At 45.4% G+C, this 15239-nt stretch overlaps 1 protein-coding gene across 1 annotated transcript in view; it reads right to left on the reverse strand.

Annotated features, from left to right (window-relative positions):
* Window positions 1–4282: 4282 nt before the first annotated feature.
* DNAJC1 (DnaJ heat shock protein family (Hsp40) member C1) overlaps window positions 4283–15239 on the reverse strand; it is a 227861-nt gene continuing 216904 nt past the window's right edge. Inside the window, exons 10-12 of the mRNA XM_058532553.1 lie at window positions 9105–9153; window positions 7259–7719; window positions 4283–4470 (exon numbers count right to left, since the gene is read on the reverse strand). Coding sequence (XP_058388536.1) covers window positions 4402–4470; window positions 7259–7719; window positions 9105–9153 — 579 coding nt within the window. The 3' untranslated portion in view covers window positions 4283–4401. The remainder of the gene's footprint in view (window positions 4471–7258; window positions 7720–9104; window positions 9154–15239) is intronic.

A 15239-nucleotide genomic window follows, 5' to 3' on the forward strand; every position in this document is an offset into this window, starting at 1 on the left:
TGGGACCGAGTGCAGGCCTGCTGGCCCCCAGCACCGCAGCAGGCGGGATGTGGCCTCAGAGAGCACGGCCGCCCACTCCTGCCCTGCGGTTCTCACAGCCTCGCGGCCTCTTAGGTCCTTGTAAGTTTCTTTTTTTTTCTTCTGACCTGTGACCTACATTTAACCCCTCTGTCAGAATAGTCTTCTTGAGGGCCGGCCCCATGGCCTAGTGGTTAAGTTTGGCGCACTCTGCTTTGGTGCCCGGGTTGAGTTCCCAGGTGCAGACCTACACCACTCCTTGGTGGCCATGCTGTGGCAGTGACCCACATACAAAATAGAGGAAGACTGGCACAGACGTTAGCTCAGGGACAATCTTCCTCAGTGAGAAAAAAAAAAAAAAAGAATAGTTTTCTTGCTCTGTTACTGCAGCTCTGTTTTTGGCTTGACTTTTGGAATTAACGTCCAACCCAAGACCAAGAAAAAGATCCCCAAAGGCTTGAGGACGCCCATCTGGCAGGGTCCCAGCCTGTGGCCCACTCTCACCCACAGGCCTGCTCCTGGGGAAGAGGCGGATCCCCAGGACCTCCTGCAGCTTGCTGGAAACAAGAGCGGATTTCTTTGCCTCCAGGAGGTGGGTGCCGAGCAGGTGGAGGATTTGGAAGCTGACTGGTCTCGGGATTAAAGCAAGTTGAGGTTCATCGACACGATTCTATCCTCGCTGCCTTCCCGGCCCAGCCCAGCCAGAATCCCCCTCCCTCCTGGTACTAAGACAAACAGGCAAAAGTTCCCACATCCAGTTCTTAAATCCCAGCTTTCACATAACAGGATAGATCTCATTTTAGCCAAAGAGCAGATTTCCAATGGGGATTTCTTCAGCCAAGCCTCTTAAAAAGGGCGATAAGCTGCCATCAAGTGTCCAGAGACATTGGCTCTGCACTGCCGTAACATCTTCCCGTGTGAAACAGATTGAACTGAGATAATTTGGGATAAACAATTTGATATTTTATCCTAAGTTTTACAAAATATTTCTTTTTGAGTAATGACAGAAAAGATAACATGACAGAGACTGTTCATCTTCCTTTGTAACTTCTTAGGACACACAAAAGAAAAAAATGACGCCCTCCTTGCCACTCACGTCTTTGTCAATTTCATCTTGTAAAACAAGGATTTCTTTTTAAACTGCACTGACCAAAGCTGGGCTTGATTGAGCTAAACTCCTGTGATAATCCAGGAGATACTGGTCGGGGGACCCTCACGCTCCTGGCTTCAGGGTGTTTATTACAGGGAGGGCCCGAGGCCAGCAGTCAGCGGTCCTCCAGAGTAACAGGGTATATATTTTCATTCCGTTTCTGAAGCGGGAGGGCAGAGGGTGTGAGGAAGGAGCCGGGCTGGAGAAACCTCGCTGAATCCGGTTTTCAATCTGGAGGAACCAGGCTCGGGGTGCTGTTGGCGTCCGGTGTGTGAGGAGGGAGGAAGGGGGTCCCTTCCCCCGCCCGGCTTCCCACGTCGGGCGGCACCAGCATCAGGAGTGGGCCCCAGCTTTCTTTGCGACACGGCTCTTTTAGATGCTAGCAGTTTCCCCCGGGAATCTGAGTGCTCAAGAGGTTTCCCTTTCTCTGTCCGACACGAAGCCGTCATTCTTCTTTTCCTCCAGACCAGAGGAGCTGACCGGAGCCTCTCAGTTTACGGCGTGTTAACGTTGCTCCCAGTGAATCAAGTCTGGGGCAGCGGGCCAAGCAGTGTCCTCCGACAGGAGGCCGGGCCGAGTGCCAAGACGGTGGGGCGGCTCCAGCCTGAGCTCCACACGGCTAAAAGGAGGCCCCGTGTTTCCAGCCCTGACACTTGTCCCCACCCAGTGCTTTGATAGTTTGCAAAGGGCTTTCTGGTGCATCCTGTGACCATTGGATGCGCCCAGTGAGCTGGGGGAACTGAGAGGGAGGGGGTGCTCAGAGGTGAGGAATTGGGACAAAAAAGTGGAACAAAGTCCCTGATGTCACCAGCTCGCTGTGGAGGTGTGGACAGATGCGGTCACGCCTGAGGTGGGGCTGGAAAGGGTGGGTTTGGGGAGCACTTCTCTGGGGAGTCGAGACCTGGAGAAGGGGGCACAGTGAGGGGCCATCAGCAGTGTCACTGGGAGTCGTGCTTTGTCCCCATGTCACCTGTGTGGTGCTCTCCTTTTGGAGGCCCCTTGTTTTCTTGGCCATGACCTCGCTCAAACTGAAGCCCACGGGTGTCCCGTGTGTGGCTGTGACCTGGGAGCCCTCCCGCCCAGCCCACTGGCCCGACTTCAACTCAACTGGGCACCTGGTTCGACTTCAACTCAACTCGGGAGGGGTCTGTGCAGAGAGGAGCTGGGAGCCAGGGGTGGTCAGCAGTGAAAACAAACACCAAGCTAGAACCTGATTTTCTTAAGGAGTCTAGAAAAGAGGAAGTTGGTAGGCAAATTAGGGGATTTCATCCTGGATTGTGCTTTGTAAGGCATCTTCGAACCCCTGTGGGGCTCTCCCCACCCTGGAAGCCCGGAAAACTTGTAATGGGATTTGGGGGTGTGAGTGACAGAGCCCCAATGCAAACTAAGTAAAAAGGGTGACTTAATGGAAGCTGGCCCTGGTGGTCTAGAGGTTAAGATTCACTGCCTCTGCCCCGGTTCGTTTCCCACTCAGGGAACCACACCATGACCTGTCTGTTGTCAGACTGTGGCGGCTGCGTGTGGCTGGGATGCTGAAAGCTCTGCCACCGGGATTTCAAATACCAGCAGGGTCACCCATGGCGGACAGGTTTCAGTGGAGCTTCCAGACTAAGACAGACTAGGAAGAACGACAAGGCCACCCACTTCCAAAAAAATTAGCCATGAAAACCCTGTGACTAGCAATGGAGTCTTGACTGTGCCGGAAGTGACTCTCCGGCACATGGAAGGATGCTCGCAGAATGTCACAAGCTGGACAACTTTGCTGCATGAGACAAACCTGAAGCTAGACTCAGAGACCAGAGGGACCCAGGGCCGGAATGCAGCCACAACAATCTTTTTCTCTCCTTTGTTTCCCTGTGGGCCCCAGTTTGACTCTCTGAGACTTCCCTATGTGAACGGGGAGGTGGGGAGTGAATGCACAGAAACCACCCCACAGCCCCACCGGCTCCAGGAGAAAGTTCTGGGGGAGAAGCTGTTGGCCCCGGTGCCGTCCCTGTGACCAGCTCAGCTCTGGTTTGTTAGCAAGAGGGCAGCGAGCACAGCTGGGACAACAGGAAGACTACACAGCCCCGACTCCATACCCTCTCCTCCTGTCCCCTCGACCAGCCCCTCCCCCAACCGGGGGACCGGCTCTTCCTTCCCCGGCTGCCTCCCCTTCCTAACCAGACGAGCCTGCCCGGAGCTGACCCCGATGACTCAGTTCATGAAAACCAACGACCACTGAGCCAGTCAGCCAGCTGGTAATTTGCTGGTTTTCAACTGCTCTTTTTCAGGTCTCCGAGGTGGCAAGTCCCCCACAACGTCCCACTCAGGGAGCTATGTCAGGGTCGGGCGTTCGGGCTCACCTGGTTCCATGTTCTCCCCTGTGAAGGGTCACAGAGCCCCTGGTGGCGGCTGCTACCTCATTTCAATCCTTAGAGAAAAATGACATCTCTATAGGTATTTTATCAAATCGCTTCTCTTAAATGTGTTCTGGATCTTAATGGTGTTCAAGTTTAGGCAGTGTGCACTTCAGCAAACTATTTCAAAGCCCTGAGCAAATGACAGAAGATTTAAAAAGGAGCGCTCAGTCGATGGTGACAGTTCAATCGAAATTAGCAGTAGAAAATAGTGATTTTAACTTAGGTATTGAAAATTAGGACCCATTTCATCAGTTCCTAAAAACCTTTCCTGCATGTTCTCTGGAAAGTCTATCAGTTGGGGACATATTTCTATGAAACAACCCAAACTTAGATTTATTACCAATGTCCTTGTTCATTTAGTTATTTTTTTCTAGACACATATAACTAATTGAGCTGGCCTCACGCTGTTCTCAGCCAGCGAGCTCAGTACTGGTTTCTTCTCCCCAGGAAGCTGTCCCGCTACCAGTAAACTCACTCCCTAGTGTGTTCTTTGGTCAAAGAAACACATTAAGTTTTAATTCTTACACATTAGTTTGCTCATAAGTTCCTCCAATCCTCTATTTGCCTGATTGTTGCAAAGCACTACTGTTTGTCCCCCAGGGAAGTACACTTTGCAGTGATGAGAGAGAAAATAATCTGTCAAACACCCCAATCCTTTTTTCTCCTATCATGCGGTATTTGTTTAAACGACATAACACAACATTTGTTTTTAATTTTTTTACTAAGGCACATGACGTATAGAAATACTGAGGTACAAAACGCAAATTTCTGCATAAGATTTTTAAAATAATCATTTTGGAAAATGAAGGTGAACATCATCTTCCAGGATATTCAGCTTTTAGCTTGTTTTTTCTTTTGGACCAGTTCAACCAGCAGCTTGTATCTAGCGATACAGTCTTCCTGCAGGAAGAGAGAGAGAGAGGTGAAACGGTTACTTCCACAGGTCAGTGTGGCCTTCGGGGGCAGCCTGCTGGGGCCGGCTTGTTGGCTGGGCCCAGTGTTAACGAGGTGGCCTCATGGCTGCTCGCTCTGCACAGAACTGCCTAGAACTTCCCAGGTGAGGCCAGCTGGCCACGGGCAGAGGAGGCTAGAGAGGTGCACGGACGAGGCCGGCTGAAGTCCAGCCCGAGGGGCAGGGCCGGGCTGGGGGATGGGGCCAGGGCAGCTGTTTGGGAGGCCTGCTATCGTTATCATGCTTCTGACTTTCAACTTGCTAACTGTAATGATCATTTTTAATGTTTCACTATTTCATCACAACATGACACTTCAGAGAAACCAAACAGCTTGCGGCCCGGCATCCGCGCTATTATTCTCATTTGGGTCTGCCTCTCCCTAAGGGCTGCTGGGAGCTCCTGTGGGAGGGCCCAGCCCCACAGGACACCGGCAAGGCGTGTGCTGGAACTCTTCCTCCTGCTCGTCCCAGCCCCACCTCAATCTTCCAGCCCGTCAGGCTAGACGACGACTAGCTTCAGATCCCAGCAGCCTGTAGACACTGTCACTCCTTGGGGTGGGGACTCGTGACTGAAGCAGAGATGGGGTGATGCTGGGGAGGGGCCTCATCACTCCCATGTTTACCACATGATACTTTCCAGAATCCATTTCTGTTTCTGTTCAAAAAACACCTGCCCCAATGGCACTATGAACGCCTTCACTAACTTAAAGTCCAGAGCACACCAACTTCTGCTCCAGAGCAGACGACTTTATCAGCCGCCTGGGACAGAGAATGGATGTTCATTCTCTTCCTAGGATTTTAGCTTAGTAGTGTTAGGAGAGTATCTCTCTCTGTTTTTTTTTTTTTTTTTTTGATGAGGAAGATTCTCCCTGAGCTAACATCTGTGCCCATCTTCCTCTATTTTGTATGTGGTACACTGCCACGGTGTGGCTGATGAGTGGTGTAGGTCCGCACTCGGGATCCAAACCTGCGAACCCGGGCCACCGAAGTGGAACGCACTGAACTTAACCACTAGGCCACAGGGCTGGCCCAAGAATATCTTCTAGTAAGTGCCTTTTCTGCATCCCCAAAGAGTACTTTCCTAGAGTCCTTACAAATCCCAGCCTTTCTCAGTAGCTACGCTGCCCGTTGGTGCAGCCTAGCCCATGACACCCAACAGCCAGCCCAGGCCCTCACCTGCAGGACAGTGTGGCCCCTGAGCGGTGACCAGCAGGCCTGCCAGTGAGCCCAGCTGGGCATGCGCCTCAGGCAAAGGCTCTCCTCAGGCCCAGAGTTCCCAGCGCTCACAGGCCACTTCCAGGAAGTCACTCCCTAGCGGGCGACCAGCCGGCGCCCTCCCGGACCTGGCTCTGACGCCAGGGCTTAATGGGACACCTGCAGGACAATCAAAGGGCTGCTCGTTTCTGGTGGAAACAGGAAGGTTTCCAAGCCCCAAGGCAATGGGTTTCTGGGTGTGCTAGCCTTAGGAATCCACAGTTCCAGCTCCTTCCTTTGAAGCCAATGTCAATTCATCACACATGTAAATGCCTGTGTCTTGACAGATGCAAGAATTTCAGGGAAAATAATTACCTCTGGCAAACCAGTGGGAGAGGCTGGGAGGATCTGTGTTTCTCAAATAGATCAACTGCTAATGGTTTATTTTTCTCCCCGGGAATTCTCCACTTCATCATTTTAAAGTAGGTGATAGATAACTAGACCTGTACACACGGGGACATTCATGGCCACAAGCTAGATTTTCCAACATAGAATTTCAATTAAAAAAAAAAAGAATGTAAATGAACATCGAGGTGCCCAGGGGCTACTGAGTGACGGGCAGCAGAGATTGGTTCTCTGGGTTTCTTGGTGTTTCTGGTGCCTCAAACAGAGTGTAGCCACACGGCGAGAGGCCCCGGAGACTGTGGGTGTCGGGAAAGATCACACTGTGAGGCTCCACAGCTGCGACCGGCAGAGCAGAAGGCGAGGAGCAGGGTGAGGGGGTGGCTTTCCACAGGGACACCGCATCCTCCCGCCCCCCTGAGCTCTTATTAGAGAACTATCTGCAGATGTGTTTAAGCAGATACTAAGCTCTAAACAGGAAACTTAACAGAAAAGAGAAGAATAAACAGTCTGGGCTACAGAGGGTAAGTTGAATCCTAAACATCAGTCACTCTGGCTCTGACTCCACATAAACACGGCCTCCAGGGCCACCGGTCAACCGGACGCCACTGCTGAGTCCAGATGAAGTGACATGGCACGGCGAGGAGCATGGTGACACCGTCTCCCACCCCCCCTTGGTTGAGGGCCCGTTAGAATGCTAGAGGCATTGGTGATTTTGAGCCACGTTCTCCTCACGTGGGTGAAAGGGAGCTGCCACCGAGATGGGGAGCCTGCTTGGTGACGTGAGTGCTTCTCTCAACCTGCCACCTGAGGAGGGCCAACGCTCCAGAAGGTCAGCAGGGTTGTTGTGGGTGAAGTTTATGTTCTATGCACGGATGTTCTCTGAGAAAACACAACCGGTCTGTACAATGACTAAACTTAGAATCTTGACCTCACTTACACTAATCAATCACAGGCACGGATTCGCAGGCTATCGGGAGAAATACACTGGAAGATAACTGGTAAACGGGAGGTCATGTAGATAGCTGTGGACAGAAGGACACGAACGAGATGGAAGACAAATCAGGCAGAGCTGGCTGCAGCCACCCCAGTGGATTTCTAAAACCAGTGGAGCCTTCCTGCTCTCCCTGCTTCACCCACCTTACTCTTAGATGGGACACATTTGGCTATTTTGTCCCAGCGGTCAGAAGATCCCTTTGGGTATTGCTGTAATGCTAATTCCAGAAGTTTCTGTTGATTCTGAGTCCATGGCTCCTCTGCAGCACGAGTTCTCTCTTTTTTCTGGCTCTCCTCATCGCTGGACTCATTCTGTTCCGCTACATCAAAGTCCTTCTGCCTCTTTCCTCTGAACTTCTCGTCTGGCTCGGCCTTCGTCCCCGCATCTGGCAGCCTGGCTGGCCTCCGCCGCCGTGGCCGGCTCTCTGGGACCACTGCCTCCTGCTCACCGTCCTCCTCCTCCTGCTCATCCTCCTCCTCCTCCTCGTCCATGGGCTGCTCTGCACCTTCTCGCTGGGTGATGATGTCATCTGGCAAGGCCGCGGGGGTCTTGATGGGCCTGCAACTCTGCGCTGTTGACTTGAGTTCAGAGAGTCTAACCATTCCTGTGAGAAAGGGCCCATCACACATGAACGGGGAAGATCAGCTCAAGTGACAGGCAGACAGTGTGCTCAGCATTTTGTATATATTATTTTACTTAACCTTCACACTATTCTAGAAAGTTAGGTATCATCATCCTAATTTTACAAATGAGCAAATTCAGTCTCAGAAAGCAGCAGAGGTGGGATTTGAATCCAGTTCTGACTGATTCCAAGTCTGCCCTTTCCAGCACTCTGAGGAAGAGTGGGTATCTACAGAATCAGGTTGGGATCAAAGAATGCAAAGATCTCCTTGAGAAGGAATAACCTGGTACTTTTTAGGGAAGGAAGGATGTTCTTCACATTCAGAGTTGTTGTTAAGTGCGTTAGCATAACTAGAATCAATCTGCCAAACCTTACTCTATGCTTGCCATCTGCAGGTGAGCCCCCAACACTGTGGGGTCTGCTCTCTGTTCGAAGCTCCTCCTGGAGCCACTGTGATGCCTCGTTTGACAGTAAAGGGCAAACAAACTCAGTCTCCCAGCCACAGATGTCATCTCAGAGATAGCCTGAACTGTTCAACTACACGTTTCCTGTTCCCTTCACACTTTGTGCCCCCTCCACCGACGCTCTTGTAAGATGATATCTGTTCATGACTTTACACCACACTGCCTTTTCAAGACTATATTTTTGGAGAATGTCTTGGAGGCAGGCTTCTTTCACATAACATCTCTTTACCTATTTCTGCCTCCATGCCCAGACACATAAGCTTATTGGGAGAAAAGGCATCTGGAAATGCCCTCTTTCCTAAAGCCTGCAGAGCCCCAAGGTGGAGCCTTCCTGGGGATGACTTCTGAGATCTTGGGGTCTGCTGGTCCCTGGCTAGCTCACCTGCATTGCTTTCTCTGAGACCCACATTGAAGTTAAGGTGGAAGGTATGGGAGGCATTTTCTTCCTGGTTCCAAGCAAAGAGCATGGAGACTCTAACAAAATTCTAGTTAGTGTCAAAGGAAACCAATTTTGGGAAACAGATTCTTGGGAAAGCTGCTTGTTGTCTATTCTGAAGGAATAGCTACGTGTGTGTAATGACGGGGTGGATGGTGTGGGAAACTGCGTACAGTGCATTGTGCGGTGTGCAGACTGGCCTTCCCCTGTGTGTGTCCCCCACCCCCAATACTGGAGAACAGAGTTTTCTAGTTCTGTAAACTTACCAAATACATCTTAGCACCCGCTGTCTGTGCAGGGCTTGACTGGCCTTTTGGTGCCTATATTTCGACCCCTGTCAGAGAGATGACCAGTAGAGTCCACTGGGCAAAATTACTACACCATCGTATTTAAAGATATTATTATAAACAGGGACTTATTTGAAGAAACCACTTTAGATTAACAGGGTGAAGTGGGTGCCAACTCACCTGGGGAGCACGTGACTGAGTCCTTCATTTGCTTGGCTTTGGTTGTCACCTATTTCAAAATATAAAAGCAAAGAAAATCTTACTTTCCAGATATCTACTGTAGGTCAAGTGACCTATTTCATATGTCTGTGTGAACAAACAGGGTTTACTGAATCTTAGACCTGGAAGGACCCTCAGTCATCAGTCCAACCCATTCATTTAACCAACAAGGAATTTGCAGCCCAGGGAGATGAAATGACTTGCTCCAAAATATCCATCCAATCAGTGGCAGAGTCAGAATAAGAACTGAGATCACCTGGTTACTTCCAGCTCAACGACATTCCATCATACTGGGCTGCCTCTTAAAATATACTACTTTCAAAATTATTATACAAATAGGTCATGTTTTTTTAGTTAGAATTTCCTGAAAGAGAATATCTGTCTTCACTGCAGAATATTATACCAATGAATATTATAAACAGCGGAGTAATTTACTCTTTTTTTTTTTTATAATTTTATTTATTTATTTTTTCCCCCAAAGCCCCAGTAGACAGTTGTATGCCATAGTTGCACATCCTTCCAGTTGCTGTACGTGGGACGCAGCCTCAGCATGGCCAGAGAAGCGGTGTGTTGGTGCGCACCTGGGATCCGAACCCGGGCCGCCAGCAGCGGAGCGCTCGCACTCAACCACTAAGCCACGGGCCCGGCCCTGGAGTAATTTACTCTTAAGCTAATGATGTTATAATATAAAAGTCTTTCTTTTCTTTGCATCCTGGAAAGAAACCCTAAGAGCACATAAGATTGACACTAGAGGAAGAATCTCTTGGTGGAGTAGGGCAGCTGGACCCAAGAACTACGAGACATTTCTGTACATGTCAAAAAAGACCCATGTAACCAACACTCTGACCAAGTTATAGAACATTCCTATTACCCCAAAAAGTTCCCAAGTCAGTCTCTACCCTGCCATAGACAACCATTGTTCTGAATTCTATTATATATTTTTAAAAATACGGGATCAAAATTAATTAAAAATTAAAAAATGGATAGTTAATTGCCCCAATGTATTTATCAAACAAGCCATCCTTTCTCCATTTATTTAAAATGTCAACTTTATTAAAATTACATTCCATCATATAAATGGCCTACTTTTCTATATTCTGTATTCTATCCCATTAATCCATGTATATTCTTGCACCAATATTTCACTGCTTTAATGAACTCTGAAAGTAAAACCTCAGAAAGCAGGACTGTCAAGAACTCAGGCAGATCTGGCATTCAGTCTGGTTTTACCTCTTATTAGCTGGGTAACGTTGAGCAATTTCCAATCCTTTCTCTGTCTCATGCCTTACCCTCTGTAATATGTGGATACTACTACTAATACCATTTGCCTGTTAGGGATGCTTTAAGTTTGAAATAAGCTCTTAGCATGATACTTAGCAGATATTAAAGGCTCAGTAAATATTACCTATTATAAGTGACATGGTTCATTTGTTTTCCATTCATGCAAAGGGCAGAATTAGAGAAAACATTTAAAGCTGCTTAGAAACACTCTTCAATTTTATTCCCTACCTTCCTTTCTCTCCAGATGACCTTGCTTCTTATTTTATGGGAAAAAAAATTGAATTTATCCGACATGAGCTTCCTTGACTTCCAACTTTCCCCCAAAATCCCAACTCAAATTTTGATTGCATCACCATATATCCTTCCCATCTTCTGTCCCAATTCAAAGAAGGAAATTATCTTCCTTCCTCTTGAATCCTCTCAAAACTATGCTCCATCAATTAATTTATTTTGCTTTCATATTCAGCTTCTCCCTGTCCATCAGATGCATCCCATAAACCTTCAAACTGAGTTCAAGTGGTCTCCACTCGAAAAGACTATCTTCCCTTGAGTTGTCTTCCATTCCACTTGGCTTTCATGACAGTATCTCCTAGTTTTCCTTCTCTTTCTCTGAATGTTCCTTCACTGGCCCCTCCTATATACTCCTGCCCCTTGCTCCCTAATGTAATGTTCCTCAACATTCTGTCCTTGCCATTCACATTTTCTTTCCATTTTTTCCTTTGGTATCTCATACCATCTGTTCAATAATACCTTAGAAAAGAAATGATTAACCTGTGTCTCTGGCCTTCACCTCTACCTTGGAATGCCAGTCTCACAGAAACTGACCATATAACAACAGTGGATCATCAGATCTGAAAAGGACTTCATCTATATAAGAATAAGCTTTCTATGTACCAGGCATTGTTCTAAATAAAATGTGTGTGTGTATATATATTCCTCACAACAGCCATATTAGGTGTATATAAAATTATCATCCCCACTTGACAGAATCTGAAGCCCAGAGAGAATAAATAACACGTCCAAGATTAAAAGGCAAGTGAGTAGCTGGACCCAGGCGAGTTGGGCTCTAAAATCTTTGCTCTCAATCACTATGATATATTTTGAATCCAATTCTGCTATACTGCGTGGTTTCCCTCTCTGACTGCCACTAGATCTCTTATTTAGAGGTCTCCTAGCTCCTCAAACTAAACAAATCCAAACTAAACTCATCAACATCTCTGCTTTTCCTTCTTTTTGTTAGTACTATCATCCCAGTCACCTGGGCTCAAAACCTGAGAGTCAATTTTTGGACTTTTCTCTCCCTTCCCAACCAGCTGCCACATTCTTCACAAATCAATCCCATCTGTTCCCTTCTCTCTCAGATCTCCACCACCTGTGTTAGTGACCAAACTAAGATAACAGCTTCTAACCGGTCTCCAACTTATTAATAGTTCTTATAGAATAATATCCCCAAGGCAGTGTTCTGATCAAACATGTTTGATAGCTCATCACTGACTGTATAATCAAGTGTTCAATTCTTAACCTGACATGCAGGGAAATCTACAATCTCATCTATTCTCTTTCCTGTATGTATATCCTTTCTTTCAGCAGAACTAAACAGTTAATGCTCCTCCAGATAGTCAGAAATCCCTACACTGTACGTTTGCCCATCGATAACATTGTCTGAAATGATTTCCTTTCTTCATCAAACTTCTCCTTAAATATCTGTCTGGCTTCAAGGTACTCTCAAGCGTGAGTTTCTTCTTAAAGATCTTCCTGATGTTCACCACCAGGACTGCCAACTCTGGTGACAATTAATCCCTCTTCTTTCTCAGTTTCTTTTCTTTTTTCTTGCTGAGGAAGATTCACCCTGAGCTAACATCTGTTGCCAATCTTCCTCTATTTTGTATGTGAGCCACTGTCACAGTATGGTCACTGACAGACGAGTGGCATAGGTCCACGCCCGGGAATCGAACCTGGGCTGCCAAAGTAGAGCGAGCCAAACTTAACCACTAGGCCCTGGGGCCAGCCCTCAATTTCTATTGTATTTTTTTTTTAATTTACATTTTTTTTTCCCCCAAAGCCCCCAGTAGATAGTTGTATGTCATAGTTGCACATCCTTCTAGTTGCTGTATGTGGGACGTGGCCTCAGCATGGCCGGAGAAGCGGTGTGTCGGTACGCACCCGGGATCAGAACCCAGGCCGCCAGCATCGGAGTGCACGCACTTAACCGCTAAGCCACGGGGCCGGCCCTCTATCGTATTTTTTAAGATTTTAGTTTTTTACATTATCATACAATAAAATTACCTTTTTCACCTTTGTTGTACAGTTCTATGAATTTTAAAACATGTATACATTCATGTAACCACCACCACATATAGGATATGGAATAATTCCTTTCTTTTTTCTCCTGCACCTTGTTTTCTTATTTAACAAAATATTTTGGAGATTATTCCAGAAGAGTACATGAAGATCTCTCTTGTTCTTTTTTTTTTTAAAACAGCTTAAATGAGATATAATTCACATACCATACAATTCATCCACTTAAAGTGTACAATTCAATGCTTTTTAGTATATTCAGATATGTGCAACCATCATCATGGCCAACTTTAGAATATTTTCATCACTTCAAAAAGAAACCCCATACCCTTTAGCTATCATCCTCCATCCACCCCATCCTACTCCATCCTCCACAAAACAATAAGCAACCATGAACTTACCTTCTGTATCACTAGATTTCCCTATTCTGGACTTTCATATGAATGGAATCACATATGGATTTTTGTGGCTGGCTTCTTTCACTTAGGGTAATGCTTTTCAGGCTTATCCAAGTTGTAATACATACCAGTACTTCATTCCTTTTTATTTCTGAGTAATAGTCCATTGTACGGATATACCACATTTTGTTTATCCATTCAGCAGTTGATAAACATTTGTGTTGTTTCCATCTTTTGGCTAGTATGAATAACGTTGCTATAAACATTTGTGTCTAAGTTGTTGTGTGGGCATATGTGTTCATTTATCTTGGGTATATACCTAGGAATGGAATTGCTGAGTTACATGGTAACTCGCTAACTTTTTGAGGAACTGCCAGACTGTTTTCCAACATGGCTGCACCATTTTACATTCACACCAGCAGTATATGAAGCTTCTGATTTCTCCACATCTTTGCTAACACTCACTATCCAACTTTTTTATTTTATCCATCCTAGTGGGTGCGAAATAGTATCTTGTGGTTTTGATTTGCATTTCCCTAATGACTAATAACATTGAGCATTTTTTCATTTGTTTATTGGCCATATGTATATCTTCTTTGGAGAAATGTCTATTCAGATCCTTTGTCCATTTTTTATTTGGGTGATTTCTCTTTTTATTATTGAGTTGTAAGAGTTCTTTATATATTCTGGATACAAGTCCTTTATCAGATAAATGATTTGCAAATATTTTCTCTCATTCTGTGGGTTGTTTTTCACTTTCTTAATGGTGCCTCGTGAAGCATAAAAGTTTTTAATTTTGATGAGGTCCAATTTACCTAATTTTTTTTTTTGGGGGGTTGCTTGTGCTTTTGGTGTCATACCTAAGAATTCTTTGCGAAATTCAAGGTCATGAATATTTACCCTTCTGTTTTCGTCTAACAGTTTTTTAGTTTTGCTCTCTTACATTAAGAATATCGCCATCTTGACAATGTTAAGTCTTCTGATCCATGAAGAGAGGTTAGTTTTCCATTTATTTTGATCTTCTTCAATTTCTTTCAACAACATTTTGTAGTTTTCAGAGGTAAAGTTTGTACTTCTTTTGTTAAATTTATTCTTAAGTATTTTATTTTTGATGCTATCGTGAAGGAAATTATTTTCTTAATTTCATTTTCAGGTTGTTCATTGCAGGTACATAAAAATAAAACTGATTTTTGTATATTGATTTGTATCCTGCAATCTTGCTGAACTCATTTATTGGTTCCTATGGTTTTTTAGTGAATTCCTTAGGATTTTGTATATATAAAATCACATCATCTACAAATAAGGACAGTTTACTTTTTCCATTTCAATCTTATTTCTTTTTCTTGCCTAATTGCCCTGGTGAGAACTTCCACTGCAATGTTGAATAAAAGTGGTGAGAGCAGACATCCTTGTCTTGTTCCCGATCTTAGCAGGAAAACATCCCCTCTTTCACCAGAAAGCATGATGTTAACTGTGTGTTTTCAGTAGATGCTCTTTATTAGGTTGAGGCACTTTCCTTTTATTCCTGTTTTGTTGAGTGTTTTTATCATGCAAGGGTGTTGGATCTTATCAATCGCTTCTACTGAGACCATCTTGTGATATTTGTTTTTTATTTTATTGATATAATATATTTACATTAACTGATTTTCAGATGTTGAATCAACTTTGCATTCTGGAGATAAAGCCCACTTGATCAGGGTGTAAAAATTATTTTTTTAAGTTGCTGGATTTGTTTTGCTGTATTTTGTTGAGGATTTTTGCATCCATATTCATAAAAAATATTAGTCTATAGTTTTATTTTCTTGTCATGTCCTAGTCTAGTTTGGTATTAGGGTAATACTGGCTATTTATAAAATGAGTTGGGAAGTATTCACCCTCTTATATTTTTTGGAAGAGTTTGTGAAGTACTGGTATTAACTCTTCTTTAAATGTTTGGTAGAATTCAGTGCTGAAGCCATATGGGCCTGGGCTTTTCTTTGGGGGTCGGTTTTTAAATTTTTTTATTACTAATTCAATCTCTTCAGTTGTTATAGGTCTATTTCAATTGTCTATTTCTTCTTGATTCAGTTTTAGCAGTTTATGCCTTTCTAGGAATTTGTCCATTTCATCTCTATTAGAA

Source organism: Diceros bicornis, chromosome 36 (genome assembly GCF_020826845.1).
Source record: "Diceros bicornis minor isolate mBicDic1 chromosome 36, mDicBic1.mat.cur, whole genome shotgun sequence".
Lineage (NCBI taxonomy): Eukaryota > Metazoa > Chordata > Mammalia > Perissodactyla > Rhinocerotidae > Diceros > Diceros bicornis.